Source organism: Lissotriton helveticus, chromosome 11, assembly GCF_964261635.1.
Source record: "Lissotriton helveticus chromosome 11, aLisHel1.1, whole genome shotgun sequence".
NCBI classification, from domain to species: domain Eukaryota; kingdom Metazoa; phylum Chordata; class Amphibia; order Caudata; family Salamandridae; genus Lissotriton; species Lissotriton helveticus.
Window position 1 is genome coordinate 588,335,292 of NC_136072.1, and position 17,854 is coordinate 588,353,145.

General features: G+C 42.1%; 1 protein-coding gene across 1 annotated transcript in view; it reads left to right on the forward strand.

Moving 5' to 3' along the window:
• Positions 1-17,854, forward strand: part of BMP1 (bone morphogenetic protein 1) — a 569,977-nt gene that overhangs the window by 407,909 nt on the left and 144,214 nt on the right. The window contains exon 10 of the mRNA XM_078666375.1: positions 15,283-15,399. Within this exon, the coding sequence (XP_078522501.1) occupies positions 15,283-15,399 (117 nt within the window). The remainder of the gene's footprint in view (positions 1-15,282; positions 15,400-17,854) is intronic.

A 17,854-nucleotide genomic window follows, 5' to 3' on the forward strand; every position in this document is an offset into this window, starting at 1 on the left:
TGTCGTATTGTGGTATATAAATAAATAATACCGGATCTAGGTTTTACTGGACATAGTAATAACAGATAGCTCAATAAATAAGAGTCAAGATTCGAGGTAGTAGGAGTTTGCAGGTTTAATACAGCATAAAGGACAGGAACAGGACAACCTGCACAGGACTAGGATGACAGGGCCTGACAGGGGGGCCCCGACAGCTGTCGGGCAGGATCGGGCAGGATCTGGGATGAGCGCGCTAACATTTAATAACAGTACACAAGCATATATACTAAAACAGTTGCATTACAATGAATACAGTAGGCGGAGCAGTGGGTGTGGTCAATAGCAGTCGCGAAAGATAAGGGTGAAAGTAGGTGTAACAAGAGGCGTATACATAGACATGTGATGTAAACGTAACAGAATATGTCATAAATGGGGCGGAAACATGGAGGGGGCTACCTAAGGAGCCGGGACCTCTGACCTAATGGTGCGCGCAAACTGACAATGACGTGTTACTAGGAGAAGCTGGGGGCTATGAACTCTGTGCTAGGAGCAGAGACTGAAGTCTGGAGAGTCAGGGCGACATGTGCCTAAACAATATCTAGTATCTGATGTTTAGAGAACATGTTGATATAAACTAAAAGGTATCGGGGTAAAGGCTAACAGACTCTAAGACTGGAGCATGCATCATTCTACATGTAGTGCGTGTTGAAGAATATTAAATGACCATTAATACAGTATTTCTCTTACATGGAGACGTAAAGGCTAGACAATGACGGAAACTATTGATGCGATTCAGTAGTTTAGGAATGCAGAGAAGGAGGGCTGGACTGATAACTAGAATCATAACATACTCTTGGCAGACTCGTAGGCAGAGCCAGGCCGAGCCGGGCACTGTGAGGCAGGAAGTAAGTGAAGGGTCAGGAACACAGGTGGGGGCTGTATCGCTCCTCAGCGAGGGTTCAGGAGACAGGAGCTGAATCTGGTGTCCGGGCCCTTTTGAGGCCTAGAAACGGGGACTTTACAATGAAATAACGTGCACACTGGGAAACGTGGCAACGTAACTTTACATAGGCCTAATACTCGTAGCTTTCACGAGAACTGGAAACTGGCATACTAGAGATGGACACAACTGTAATTGCGTCTTTAATCGATCATGGGGAATACATATCAATCATGCACACATAACATAAGATGGGGGACACGTAGGGACACAGAACATGGCAAAATTTACTTTTCCACATTCCCTCCTTGTCACTACGTTTCCATCAGGAAACATCAATATTCATGATACCATCTATTATTTCATACAGTATCATTTGCTCGTCTCGAATTTTCTTGGAACTGGATTTAGAACGGGACTTGGGGCTAGGAATACAAGAGGTAGCACAAATGCCGCAAATCGCAGGGCCACATTGTATACAGAGGCAGCAACTGAATGTGATCGCTACTGCAATACCTAGAAATGACAATACTTTCCATCCCCAGGCGGAAATTATATTCCAGAACCAACCGGACCATGTCCAGGTGCCTGGATCTTGGTGTAACATATGGGCAATTTTATGGAGTCTGGTTATAGCTGAATAAACAGACGGTGCGTTATTAGGAATGAAAATGCAGCAACTAGATCCGATGACTCTACAAGCCCCGCCCCTATCGGCCAGTATGACGTCAAGGACGAGACGATTCTGGAGCACGACAATTCTCATAAAAGATTGCTCTTCGGTTAAGTTACTTAGAGCAGAGGTAGTCTCAATCACTACTGCTTCGAGTGTTCTGGTTAATCTACGTATCAGTTTACTATTCACGACAGTACCTAAATAAGGGAAGACACCTTTATTGATATCTATGTATTGATCTAGAGCAGTTTCAGTATAATCGACAATCGGGAGGTCTCTTTTGTGTCTAGTATGTACTAGGTGGGAATTCCTATGATAGTCAGGTGGGGCTAGAAAAACTGGTGGCAGTAGGAAGGCAATGTAACAGGTACCCTCCCACTCGAGGGGCAGACGAACATATGCGGTCTGACCACAAACAAAATAAGAGTGACGTGAAGCTTTGAAAATAGATTTCCTACTGTCACTATACTTGACAATAGTCGTACAATCACTATGGCCTACATGTACGGAACCATTCTTTCGGACACATAATTCACCTTTGACTGGTAATACTGACATAGCAGGTAAGTCTGGAGTAGTATCAGACTGAACATTCAGGACCATGAAATTCGAAGAATAATTACCTAAATTATAAACTTCATTCTCTAAATCTAACCCTGTTCTGTGGGGAAGACCTTGCTTGTCTGGAAAACATGTACTGTTCAGAAAAGACATATCTATTGAGGATGACGTTAACGTGGACCATGCTCCACACGAACCATTATGTGAAAATGGATAAGGAAAGAGTGGCAAAACTCCCTTCGGTGTCTGGAAAGGGGGGAGTCGACCACACACCCAACAATTTGTGGCATTGCTGGTCTGGTGTGAATAATGTAACATGCGGATAAAGGAATTATTACGCATAGCAAGATGATATGAGAGTTCATGAGGAGGCAGATCACTAAACGTGTGCTCTACCGTAGCATTAGAAGACTTATTTACATGAGAAACTGGAAAATACAAATAAAATGCATAACCTGTGCAGGTAGTCATAAGGCTGAAAAACAATATGAAACTCAGAAAAACGATACATCGGATTGAGTTTTGACTAACTCTCTCACTATGGGGGTCTATTTTATACATGTCAGAAACCGGTCTAACCGTTTCACCTAGGGGAGGACTTAGACAATCAAACTGGCTGACTTATTTTACTAGACCTTAATTTCTTCTTATACTCCTGTTGCGGAGTTTTCTCTAACAGGGAGGGTTCAGTATCATTGTCTTTTGCGGGACAGTCCTTAAGAATAGTACTTTGGCAGTCTTTCAAATCCTGGGAAATGTTCTTTGAAACAGGCTTTAGTCCGTAAAATTTCTTCACATGAGACAAATGGACCCAGCCCTTCCTGCCTTCCAGCTTGACGGCAGTACGGGTGGCCAAGAGGACCTGTCGTGGCTCTTTCCAACGAGGCTCCAGCGGACTTGAACGATCAAAGTTCCGGACAAGAACCAGATTTCCGGGAACGATTTCATGCGGTGCCACCTCGGTATTGTCTGGAAATGCGGCGGCAACCTGTGAACGACAAGAGTGTAGGGCAGACATCAAGGAAGCTAGGTAATCTGTCAGCATATTACTTGAAACATCGGTAATACTTCGGGGTCTAGGTGTACCCCACATATTAGGGGGGCGGCCGAATACGACCTCGTACGGGGACAGACCTGATCTGGAATGTGCGACCATGCGCATATAAAATAAAGCGACTGGCAGAGCTACTATCCAGTCTACACCTTTCTCTTTACATATCTTGGCAATACGGATTTTTAGGGTCTGGTTATGTCTCTCTACGAGACCGGCTGCTTCAGGATGGCGTACACAATGGAACTTCCACTGGTACCCTAACAACCGGGAAACGTGTTTCATCAACTCGGAAGAGAATGGCTGGCCGTTATCAGAATATACGACTCTAGGGAGTCCATAACGGGGGAAGAATTCACGAACCAACTGCTTGGCAGTGGTCGCGGCTGTGTAATCTGGGACTGGATATGCTTCTGTCCACCTGGACAAAGCGCATATAACTACAAGGACATACTTGAAACCTCGACATCGCTCCATCTGAATATAATCCATTTGGAGGACTTCAAAAGGGTGGTCAGGGGGCTGGAATCCACCTTGTTCCACCGGGACACTTTTACCTGGATTAAACTGGCAACATATCATACAGGTACGGACTTTCTGCTTGGCTGCAGCTCGTAAATGCTTGTTGAACCAAATGTTCTGGATACTGTCTAACATGGCTTTTTCTCCTAAATGTGCTGGACTATGTGCGGTATTGATAATGACTTGAACCATAGAGTCGGGGAGAAACCATGTGGCTCTACCCTGTGTTACCCATCCCTGATCTGTCTGGACCCCTCCTTGTTCGGACCATTTCTTGATTTCTTCGGGAGTAGCATGTAACTGGATATCTATGACATCTTGAGTAGGGTCCTTAACTGTCATACAGGTAGTCGGATCTGGAGTATGTGTCTGTGTCGGATTAACTGGAATGTCTGGAGTCTGTGCTGTAAGCTTGGCTGTGCGATCTGCTAGATCATTACCTTGAGAAATAATGTCAGTAACTTTCGTATGTGCTTTGCACTTCATGATAGCAATAGATGTCGGTAAATGTATTGCATCTAACAGAGCTTGAATAAGGAGACCATGCTGAATCTTGGTTCCATGAGAAGTCATGAAACCTCTCTCCTGCCAGAGCACTCCGAAGTCGTGTACGACTCCGAATGCGTAACGTGAATCTGTGTAAATATTAACTTTCAGGTTCTTAGCGTGTATGCAGGCTTGTGTCAGAGCAACTAGCTCTGCTGCTTGAGCAGACAGGGTGTCAATACGGTGTGTTTCTATAACTTCAGTGTCAGTAGTCACTGCATACGCGGCTACTAGTTCTCCTGTACTTGTTCTCATACATGAACCATCCACATAAAGTGTCAGGTCGGGATCTGGTAATGGAATATCTGTCAGATCTTGTCTTGGCTTAGTCATAATGTTAACTACTTCCACACAGTCGTGTGTGGCAGGATTCGAAGTAACTGACGGTAACAGTGTAGCAGGATTTAGAACGTTGCAGCGTCTGATTTCTATGTGTGGCTGGAACAGTGTCAGTTCATAACCTGTTAAACGTGCAATTGTCAAGTGCTGAGTCTGTGTTCGGTTTAAAAGAACTTCCACGGAGTGTGGAACTTGTACTGTCAAGGAATGTCCTAATACTATGGAATCACTTTGTCTGATAGCTAGTGCTGTGGCTGCAACTGACTTGAGGCACGCAGGCAGAGCCTGGGCTACAGGATCTAATGTGCTCGAAAAATAAGCACAGGGCTTGTATTGTCCTGCTTGATCTTGTGTGAGAACAGATAATGCTGTACCTTCACGTTCTGTGATGAAAAGTGTAAAAGGCTTACTGTAGTTCGGTGTAGCTAGAACTGGAGCTTGGCATAAAGCTTTCTTTAACTCATTGAAACTAAGTGTATGTTCAGATGTCCAAGGGAGGACAGTCGATAGGGCTGCCTCCTGTGTCGTTAACTGTATCAGTGGTTTAGCTAGAAATGCATACTGAGGAATCCATTGTCTGCAATAAGAAGTAAGGCCGATAAAAGCACGTACCTCCTTCTGTGTCTTGGGCTGAGGAAGACTCGCTATTAACTGGATACGGTCTGGTGTCAACTGCCTACCCCACTTGGACAGTAAGTGGCCTAAGTAGATCACTTGCTGTGCACAGAATTGAAGCTTCGAAGGGGACACCTTGTGCCCCATCTCGGCTAGGAAATACAGGACTGTAAGTGATGCTCGCTCGCAAGCACGTTCAGAACGGGCTGTGATCAGTAGATCATCAACATACTGGAACAGGGCAGTGTCAGCTGGCATGTGAATGTTGTCTAGTTGTCTCTTAAGTGCTTGACTATAAATACTAGGACTTTCTGTGAAACCTTGAGGAGCTCGTGTGAACATATAGCTTCTTCCATTTAAACAAAATCCGAAAAGAAACTGGCTGTCTGGATGAATGGGGACACTGAAAAACGCGTTCTTGAGGTCTATGACTGTAAAAAATGATGCCTCAGAGTCAATGGCTGTCAATAGGGAAGAGATATCTGGGACAACTGGATACTGGGGAATTATACATTTATTGAGTTCTCGAAGGTCAATCACTAATCGATATACTGGGGGTGCATTTGGATCAGTACGTTTCATGACTGGAATGATCGGAGAATTACATACATTGGAGTCAGTTTCTACAACTACTCCTTGAGCCTTGAGCTCGTCAATAATTTTGGATAAGGCTGTTACAGCCTCAGGTGGCAATCTATACTGTCTGATTCGTGGTAACACTACACCTGGTTTGAGAGTCACACGATGGGGTGTGATTTGCATGAAACCTACATCAGTCGGACCTTGCGCCCATAGATGCTGCGGAACATTAGACAATCTTGGATCAAAATCTCGTAATACATAGTGACCCTTGAAGTCACGTAAAAACAATCGTATTCCCTCTGGGGAGCAGCAAATAACTGCACCTAATTCTTTCAGTGTCTTAATGCCTAACAAATTTTCTGGACACGACTTCGTAAGTAACAGATCAGTAGTGCGGGACAATGGACCTACTTCTAGAGTAACTGGCTTAGATATCTCATTTACAATAGGCTTTCCTGAAAATCCAAGGGAAACATTTCTAGAGCCTGAGAGCGGAGCCCCTGGAACTTCGGCGTGACTGATGGTCGTCCTACTTGCCCCTGTATCAATCAGAAACTTTCTGTCTTTCCCTAGTACTTGACTATGAACATAGGGACCTTCTTGATCTACAGGAATCTCGATGAGAGGCAAGCCTACCTCCCTCTCTAGGCTGTTTCATGAGTACTGTTGGTACTCTGGATACTCAGACTGTGCATACTGGTACATCTGCTGTGTAACATGCTGTGTTGCAGCAATAGGCTGCGGTGCTGGAACTGTCTGTTGTGCATTCTGTGGCTGGGAAGTCTGTGAAACTTGTTCTTGTCTAGGCGGACGTGGTCTTTCTTTAGTTTTACCAGTAGCTATATTGTGTTTCAGAACTGCACACTCGTTTATGAAATGACCTGGCTGTTTACAATAATTGCATGTCCCTTTAACGGGAGCTGCAGGATGACTGGCTTGATTCGGACCCCTCTTCTGACTGTCTTGAGGAACAGATTGTGCAACTAGTACTTTCATTTTCGTGTCTTTCATACGTTTTCTCTCGTGATCTTGCTCTTCTCTGATTCTATTCTGGTGGTACTGGAGCATCTGTAACATCTGGGACGGGGTACTAGCTTGCCATGTACTTTCGACTTTCAAAACTCGATTCTTAACTTGTGGACTTGAATTCTCGACTAATTTAGTAACAAAAAGATGAGGGTATGACTCACTACTTGTCTTGAGGCCACTGTTTATAATAAAACATTTTTCAAATCTAGAATAAAAATCACTAGTGTCTTCATCTTGTTTCTGTTTACAGGCTGAGATTGCATCCCAGTCTTCCTTTTTAGTGGCTAATAATCTGGGCAAAACTTGTATTAACAGTTCTGGTAATTCTTTACATTTATCTCCAAGACCGGTACCTGGTACTCGTATCTTATCTTCAGCTTCTAGAACTGCCCAATCGATCTTTTTCTCTCCCACCTCCCATTCTTTTTCCTTGAGTTTTTCATATATGCCTGCGGGCAACAGGACTTTTAGCATTTTAATAATATCTGGATACGTGTATTCTCCCATACGGAGCATGTCTTTTAATTCTCGGTGGAACCCTGCTGGATCTTTGTCATGACAGGGAATTAGTTTCTTCATCTCTAAGAGTTCCATCTTTGTAATCGGGGTGTAAACAAATACTCGTTGCATTTCACCATCTGTTGTCCTGACTGGGTGTACTTCTCGTAACGGATTCTGTCTGTCTATGTAAAACGGTTTACTTTCTGGAGGTGAGACATGAACAAAATGCGGGTTCAAAAACATACTATATTTATGGCGTTGTTCTAGAATGACACTAATTAAATCGGTACCTAAACCTTTCCATCTATACTGGAGTAACTCGTTCAGGACATCATGTAACGGACCTGGATCAGAATGTTGACCCTCATACAATGTAATGAGGTGCTGAACCATATACATACCCACCAGTCGCTGCTCGGCTGGGGGCAATTTCAGAAACATTTGTGCCACTATTTCGTCTGGAAAAGTGGTAGAATCAGTAGTCCATCGGACTGCTGATCGGGCTAGTTCTTGTTCATGCATAGTACTTAACTCACTATAACCGATTCGTGATTTCAGAATATGATCGATAGCTTGAAATACTTGTTCTAGAGAACCTTGTTCTGGTGCTGGATGATGAAAAACTGACTTGTGTTCTAGGCGTAAATGGCGGTCTGGAAATCTAGATTTTCCTACATACGCTATTCTGGCGGGATTCTCGTCCTCTACCTCTTCTGTAGAAGAGTCATTCTCTTTCTCGCTTACTTGTGCTGCTTTACGTTGTTCGTGTAACTTTATTATTTCCTTACGAATTCTCTTGTACATACTCTCTATACTACTGATGGTTCTGTGCTTACCCTCGGCTATATTATCACTCCACCTTGTCAGGATTCTCATTTCGGCCGGATCTTTGGTCGGATAATCTTGTTCCCTTATTAAACAATTAATCAGAAACTTTAATAGCATGAGCTGGATCTCAGCTTTCCTTTGAGACATGGCTTCGCCAATACTTTCTGGATCATCCCCTGTACGGATGAAACGATATATTCTGTCTAGATCTTCTTTCATATTCGGTAGGGTATCCAAATACCCGGTCACCCGTCTTACACGGATGGAATATATAACTGTACTATCATCACCTGCAACTGGATCATAGCGGCATTCAGTGAGAGCTCGTCGGATATCTGCAACGGACTTATATTTGGGCGTACGCTGTAACGCACATTCATGTAACTCGACTAACGTTAAACGTTGGTGTGGTGGCGGGGTACCAGGAGGACCTCCTCCTGCGGCCCCTAAACTAGAATCGTCGACTGATACTCTTCGTGCTGGCAGAGTGGGAAATTGTAGTGTAGGCTGGACCGGGGGTACCGTGGCAGGTACTCCGGTGACTGGAGGAGCAGGAATGGCATGATTTACAGGGACTGGCGGAACAGGATTTGCATACTCTGGGACTGTGTCGTCCAAGTAGGACGAGATGAAAATATCAGCTGCGGTCGGTTTGTGACGTAGCTTGGTCGGAACTAATGGTGGCGGAAAATTACTGGATGCCTCCGGGGTCGCTTTTGGCAAGCCCTCGGCAAGAAGAGGATACATACCCTTAATGAGGGCATGCCTCTGTCTGTCTGACTGTTCGGTTTTAACTCGTTCACCTATCTCGATTAGTTCCCTTTCTTGGGCTCGTTCTAAGGATTCTCTACTTAATTCTGACTTTCTGATTTCTTTTTCGGTTCTTTTATGAGATTCTTTGCGCCATAACTCGATGGCATCTTTCTGTGACTGTCTAGCTTTCTTTTTCCATAATGCTTCTTCTACTCGCATGATGCACTCGGCATCCCATGTGCCTGATACGGGCCATCTATACTTTTCTTCTAACTGTTTGGTATACTCTACCCATAAATCTAGATATAATATGGCACTTATGCCATGCTTCTGATACATAAAATGACCTGGACTGTCCCTAGGCGGGACAGGAACTGCTTCTTCTAACAGACCTTTTCTAGTTCTTAACTGACGTAGTTTGGAAAACCACGGCATGACTGGACTGTAATCTAGACACAATACAATACAAAATGAACACGATAATTACACCACTCTCATACCACGACATTAAAATACATGAAGAACATTTAAAATAACAGTTCGAACAGAATACTACCTGGAATCCTGAAAACAGAATACATGAATTTTCTCGAGAACAGAACTGACTAGAACAGAAACTAGATGCACTGCTGAAACAGTACGAAACTTACCGGTCTCATAAAGAGACACGTCAGGACCCGCATCCACCGGAGTGGACACTTCGTTTTGGGATCTGTGTACCACCAAACCCCACGGACCAGAGACAATTAGATTGACCCTGTCTAGATACTACCCCAGCAACGGTACTCACCGGGCAGCAAGAACGGAAGGCCTCGGACTGGACTGGACTGCTTCGACGCCGGACGGACGAACTTCGGACTTCAGTTACGGGTGGGCCTCCGGATACCTCGGACCTTGGACTCTCGGCTTGGGCTCTGGTCGGGACTCGCCGCGTTCCTCCACCGCCTCGTCTGGATGCTGGACCGCCACCTCCGTCTCCTCCGTGGGCCTGAGGGATACTTGAAGCAGAAATATCTGCACGTGGCCGGTATGGTTCCGTCACGGCTGCAGAGGGTCAGGGGGCCGGCGTGGCTTCACCGGCGCGTGGGGAAAGGGCAAGTCCCTGTTCGGGCGCCATTATGTGGTATATAAATAAATAATACCGGATCTAGGTTTTACTGGACATAGTAATAACAGATAGCTCAATAAATAAGAGTCAAGATTCGAGGTAGTAGGAGTTTGCAGGTTTAATACAGCATAAAGGACAGGAACAGGACAACCTGCACAGGACTAGGATGACAGGGCCTGACAGGGGGGCCCCGACAGCTGTCGGGCAGGATCGGGCAGGATCTGGGATGAGCGCGCTAACATTTAATAACAGTACACAAGCATATATACTAAAACAGTTGCATTACAATGAATACAGTAGGCGGAGCAGTGGGTGTGGTCAATAGCAGTCGCGAAAGATAAGGGTGAAAGTAGGTGTAACAAGAGGCGTATACATAGACATGTGATGTAAACGTAACAGAATATGTCATAAATGGGGCGGAAACATGGAGGGGGCTACCTAAGGAGCCGGGACCTCTGACCTAATGGTGCGCGCAAACTGACAATGACGTGTTACTAGGAGAAGCTGGGGGCTATGAACTCTGTGCTAGGAGCAGAGACTGAAGTCTGGAGAGTCAGGGCGACATGTGCCTAAACAATATCTAGTATCTGATGTTTAGAGAACATGTTGATATAAACTAAAAGGTATCGGGGTAAAGGCTAACAGACTCTAAGACTGGAGCATGCATCATTCTACATGTAGTGCGTGTTGAAGAATATTAAATGACCATTAATACAGTATTTCTCTTACATGGAGACGTAAAGGCTAGACAATGACGGAAACTATTGATGCGATTCAGTAGTTTAGGAATGCAGAGAAGGAGGGCTGGACTGATAACTAGAATCATAACATACTCTTGGCAGACTCGTAGGCAGAGCCAGGCCGAGCCGGGCACTGTGAGGCAGGAAGTAAGTGAAGGGTCAGGAACACAGGTGGGGGCTGTATCGCTCCTCAGCGAGGGTTCAGGAGACAGGAGCTGAATCTGGTGTCCGGGCCCTTTTGAGGCCTAGAAACGGGGACTTTACAATGAAATAACATGCACACTGGGAAACGTGGCAACGTAACTTTACATAGGCCTAATACTCGTAGCTTTCACGAGAACTGGAAACTGGCATACTAGAGATGGACACAACTGTAATTGCGTCTTTAATCGATCATGGGGAATACATATGCATATCAATCATGCACACATAACATAAGATGGGGGACACGTAGGGACACAGAACATGGCAAAATTTACTTTTCCACAGTATGGTTTGTGGGCTTTTGCGTGTATGTTATGTTAGCATGGCTTATTCGAAGTTTAAAAGCCATTTTTCCCCTTTGCTGCTTTTGCACACAACACTGATTAGCTGTTTTTGCTGACTTAGCTTGGATGAAGGTCTATACATGGGAAACGGGTTGTTTATCGACATCTCTAGACATACATCGTATCCCCAGTCTGTACAGTGAGTGCTAAGCCGCCAAGGTTATCATAACGCGAGCCTGTTTATTGGCTTGTCCGTGTAACACATTCTAGACACAACAATTTGGGAGCTGCAAGCTGAGTAGGATTCTGGCGTCTTTATCATAGCACACTTGCCAGAATTGCACACACTTTGAAGATTCCAGGCAAGCAGAGAGTCTAACCGATCCTGATGTAATTTACACTTACTGAGCGGACAGGAAAATGAGAACTCCAGAGACCTTCTATAGTTTTATAATACATAGTTCCTAGATAGGGAGGGTGTTTTAAATAGGCGCTTTTATCACCTGTTTGCACTATCAATGTAACATGATTCCTCCTTTTGTATTTTATGGAATTGTAACCATGCTGTCTGTATCATTATTATCCATATGTATGCTGATGTTGATTAAAATACTGCGCTTGAGATCACGTCGTTAAAATAAACATTTTAACCTTACCGTGTCTCTATTTTACTCCTGTTGTGGACTGGTATGAGCGTATAACACAAGTGTTCTCACTTCCCACCATTCCTGAGATGGTTCTAGGTCGCATGTTCTAGGTTTTCTAATCATTGGCCTCTTTGCTATAGGAGCTAATGTGACACTGATTGCTAGTCTGGGAGGGGATTTTGGGTACGAAGGTGAGTTTTGGCACCCCTAATTCACTGAGGTCCTACGTCTCTGTGCACAGTTCTGTGTTTGCGCAGAATCCCTGTTACAATATGGCAGGGAAAAAACATTACAATCTAACAAAGGAGCTGTTGAACATGCGCAATGCCTCAAGGAGGAGGAGTTAAGATGCATGATGTCGACCATAAAAGACTGCCTCAACTTGCAGAGCTTCCCGGCCCAACACTAGACGGCAGTAGTGTGCATAGCTTGTGAATCTGCAGCAATACATGCTACGAATAGATGCTTACAGGGCAAGTAACATACTCCCTATTTAATAAATGTAATGTAATTATATGATTGATATTTACTATGTAAATCATGTATCACTGATTTATTTTTATTATATGTTATCTGTGAGCTGTTAGGTGTGGAGGTGTATAGGGTGGGAAGTTAATTAAGTATTAACAATTAATTATGAATTGTTAATTATTTAAATGATTTTGAATGGTGTACTATATTGCATACCTATTTATTTTATCTCATATTTTTGTTTGGGCTGCTAAGTTTGTAGGGTAGGATGTTAAGAATAATGAATTAACTTTTAATTATTAATTGTTAATTATTTAAATTATTTTTAATCATATAATTTATGGGATACCTGCTTATTTTACTTATATTTTAGAAAAGGACTGCTAGGTCTGTAGGGATCTAGGATGGGAAGTGAATTGAGTAATTAACAATTACTAATTGTTAATTATTTAATTTATTTTAAATATGTACAGTATGGAATACTTATGTATTTCTATGTGCGGGCTGCTAGGTTAATGGAGGTACAGAGGTGAGTAATGAATTAATAATTGAATAACAATTATTAATTGATAATTATTGAATAGTAAATATGCAAATTGATTTTTATTTTTTAATATATGTATTTCATGTTAATACTCTTTATGTTAACAGTTTAATATTTTTTGAACATTCATGGGGTTAGTCAAGTATGTAATGTGTTTGAAGTAAAGTACTTTCCCTATTATTGCTTAGACTGCAGTGGGAATAGTAAAATTAACCCCTCCGAAGTCCAACACTTTCCCTACTGTTGCACTGTTTGAAGTGGGAATAGTAAATTTAACCCATCTAAAGCTCAACGCTTTTCCTGCTGTTGCACAGATTGTAGTGGGAGTAGTAAATTTAACTCCTACGAAGTCCAGGGCTTTCCCTACTGTTGCCTAGAGTGGAGAAGGAATAGTACATTTAACCCCTCCGAAGATCAATGCTGTCTCTACTAGAGGAATAGTAAATCTAACTGTTCTGCAGTCAAATACTTTCTCTACTATTGCAGTGACTGGAGTAGGAATAGTAAATCCAACCCTTCCAAATTCCAATACTTTTCCCTACTGTTGCATAAACTAGAATGGGAATAGTATATTTAATATTCTTAGACTCCAATAGTTGTTTTAATATTGTGTGAATAGATTTAATAGCAATCTTTTTTTATATTTGTATTTTATTTGTTTTTATTTTCACATTTATTTTAATGTTTATACTGTTTTTAGTAAATGGATTTTTGTGTTTTTAAAATTTTTGATGGTTTATTTATTTTCTACATTGTTTGTATTGAATTGTTTATATGTTTATGGTTGTATTGTGTATTTCATAGTGTAACATAATATTTAATTGACATTATATTATTTTTTGTAATATTATAGATATATTACAATAAATATATGTGTGTGTGTATGTATATATTTTTTAACACTTTCTACCCATCCAATCAAAGGTATCAGCACACATTCAGAGTGCTGGTGTTTTTTTATTTCAAACAACTAAAAATATACAATAACCTTGGTCACTCTTATATATAGTAATACATTTTAAATATTACAAAAAATAATTTAATGTAAAACTTATATTTATATCAATTACACTATATATTTATATAAACACAAACATATATGTATTTGTTTGTTTATATAAGTATATCCTTCTAAATAAAAATAGTGGATATTTATTTAATTTACATTATATTAAATTTATATATTAAAATAGATAACATTTATTGCTTTCAGCTGCATTTGTAATAAAAAAAATCAATATTAGTGTCAACAATATATTGTTTCCAATATGTTGGTACTTACCATTATAAGTATAGGAACACAATATTGTTGTAAATGATATTTTTGACACAATATATTTGTGAACTATATTTTTTATCAAGATATTGTGTCAGTGATCCAGTTTAAAATTTTGAGAGAAAGAGTTGCTCATGATGGTGTAAAATATTTGCCAGCTTTGAATGAGTGACTTTGATCTCTATCTATCTCTCTTTTTCTTTCTTCCTTTTCTTTTGTTCCCTGTGCATCTTCATTTCATTCCTGGAATTGGTTTCACACATTTATGTAAAGGAGCGAGTAAGAGTACTCTACTGGGACACATTTCAGAGAGAACTCTAATGCAAATTTTGCACAGGGTAGATATTTGGAGAGGAGTTTCAAACCGATCAAGAAACCTGTTCTTTATGGGACAGATATTGAGTTATAGATTTAGTCAGTCTGTAGTGAAATGTAAAACTCTCATATAATCCAGTCTCTGAGTTGGGTAGACAAAGAGATACAATTTAAAACATCCATGTGTGACACCTATTTAAGATTTCGATGTAAACTAATCTCGTGTGTGGTCCTAATTTTGAAGTGTATTTTGATTGAGGTGTTTTATGTTGCAATTTTAGGCATGGAATTTGGTAAAAGTGATGTGTGCGCCACTTGATGGAGGTATTTTTTACATGGTATTTTTAAGTTTGAAGTTAAAAAAAACTTTCTGGGGTAGACTGAGCAGTTGATATGTAGTCCGTGAATGTAGTGATCCACTTGGGCCAAGCCTGAATGCCCGATTTAGAGGAGCAGGAAGAAACCAGGACAATTCAGTGGTGCAGTCTTTCCGAATGATTTGAGAGGACCATGTTTAACCTCATCAATGCTACAGCAATTCCCCCTGAGTGCTGTTACTCATGATTTGCCATTGTTCATGACGAGCTCAGCTCGTCATGAGCACACGAGCAGTGTACTGCATGACGAGCTGAGCTCGTCATGAGCATGGAAGGGGTTAATGAGTGAATTTAGGGTTGACATTTAAACCTAGCAATGTGTGGCCGTATATAAAGGATGGTAAAGTGGGTGTGTGAGTCGAGCTGACCTCTAAGTGTTTCTCCTTGTCTCCAGGCAGATTCTGTGGGGACAAGGTGCCAGAGCCCATCATCTCGACTGACAGCCGGCTCTGGATCGAGTTTCGCAGCAGCAGTAACTGGCTTGGAAAGGGCTTCTTTGCAGTTTATGAAGGTAACCAACATTCACAGGTAATGTGAGGAAGGATATGAATGCCAACGGATCCCTCGGAATGAGCACAAAAAAACCTTAAATAACCACAAAAAAAACACCCCAATAGGTGAAAAAGATGATGGGACTGGTTGTGGAAGTGTAGGAATGGGGAACGCTGTGGCCCCCATTTTTTAAACTGCAGTAGAGTGTTGGGAATATTTATTTTACAGAAAAAAATAATTTTGCAAGAGGTAATTCCTTATACTAAAACTAAAACTTCCTTTAGAACCTAACCTAGTCCCAAGTAGAAAGTAAACATACATAAAGGGTGTAGTCACCCGTATGTACCTGAACCCTCCTCCCCTTGAACCTGATTCATATGCTGGCCATTGAGAGCTGTGTGTGGAGATAACGTGCCTATATATAGCCAAGCTTTGAAGCTTAGATGGATGAGTCAGCCTTGCTGTTATGTGAATCAGTGACTTGGTAGGTTGCTCACACATTTTTTTGAATCTGATTCTTTGACCCCTTGATCTATTTTATTTGCAGAATTAAACACAAGCTTACCCTTTTTTTCTTTCACCATGAACTAGACTAGCGATGGCTATTCTGCAATGGCAGAGGAGCGTCGGCTCACTGCCTCAGGCACCAGCTGTAAAATAAAACCTTATTTTATATTTTGACTGCTGGCTGAGCCAGCATGGGGGGATGGGCAGGGCCGGGACATGGGAGAAGGGGCGGAGTGATGTGGACTACTAAATGTGCATGTCTGTTTGGACGGCTGTCTTAGGCCGGCCAAACAGACATGCGCAGTTAGGTTTCTCCAACCTGGCTGTATTGTAGAGCCAGGTTGGAGAAACAGCACAGACTCCCTGTCCTGCGCGGAGCGTCAAAGCAGCTCACTCAGGCAAAAATCCCTCCACTCCTCTCATGCAGCATGAGAGCAGTGCAGGGATTGGATGGGGAGTCTGCTGCTGTCCCTGTGTCTGCTTGGACCAGGAAGCAAAGGAGCTCAGAGGCGCGAGGCGGCAGAAGTAGCAGGAGGCACGTTTTCTTTTTATTTTATTTTTTCTCCCCCACGCTTCTCCCCCGTGCTTCTCCCCCCACACTTCTCCCCCTCCACCCGCCAATATACATCACCCACCACTGAACTAGATGCATAGCTTCTATAATCTGGAAACCTAAAGACAGAAATGTCGGTGGTACATTTGATGGATCATGTTGGTAAGGATGTCCCTACAGAATATGGCACCGATTCACTTTGAGCACCATAGATGTATCAAATAAAGTTGTAATTTATGTTCATGACCTCACCATATATCTCTTGTGGATTTGAATTTACATGGATAAGCTCTAGATCTCATAGTGCGCGTCAATGCTGGACTCTCTATAGCTGTTGTACTGTTTCTATATACTGACAAACCACCATGACATCAAGTATGTTATTTGTATGAGATACAGGATGAAACTTCCTAAGCTGTGCATATCGATGAGGAGGCATTTTATTGTATGTTCTTTGTCTGAAATTGTCAAAGAGTTGGTGGAAGTTCGGCAATTAGACTTTGAAAAAGAAAAAGGAAGTAATGCAGAGTGCCTCGAATTGCCCTTAGTCATGTGAGATTACAGTAAAATCATAAAACCTTAAAATCATACCCTTTTGATGGTAATCTTGACTAAATCTTGGTACTCCTCAAGCTAGGGTGCCAAATGTAACACTTTTATTAAAGAAACTTCCTACATTAAAATGCAGGCAGAAAAGGGGCAATCCTTTGATATTGGAACAGTCAAAGCAGAGAGAACCTAAATTAGCACCCATAACAGCTACATAATAAAGATGTTGATGCCCTCTACTGCCTTGTCATCTTCTTACACTGACGTCATCAAAATGGACTTCAAAGAGGAAAAGACTCTGAAATCGTCTATGAGCCTCAAACATATGTAGACTCTAGCATATTCAGTGTCAAAGCCTTGAGAGAAACATAATGTCTCCTTCCAAGATCTCAGAATCACAGATCTCAGAGACCGAATGTAGAAGCAGTATGCAAGGCGCCCTCTTGCCATCGATCGAGAGGAGCATGCGCTCCTGAAGGTAACCGAGAATGTTTATAGACCTGACCCTTTCACAGGATGTTGACATTCTTTCTTGTCTGAGAAAGAAGAGTAGCTTTGAGAGGAACTTGAAAGGTTATGCGAGGATTATAGGACTGGGTCGTTTTATGAAGAACAGTACTTTATTAGTTCCTCACTGCCAGATATGTGGATAAAGTTCAATGCAGCAATACAGCAAGCTGCAGGCAAATTTAAAATTGAGATCGAGAGAGACAATACTCAGACAGATTTTCCAATAGAAGCCCTTACCCAACTCGGTCATGCAGTAACTATTGGCCCAATCAAACACAGTTTAAAAAAGCAAACAAATGAGGTCTACCAGAAATGTGCTACAGTGCAATCTGTGAATAAGCCTAACACAAAAACG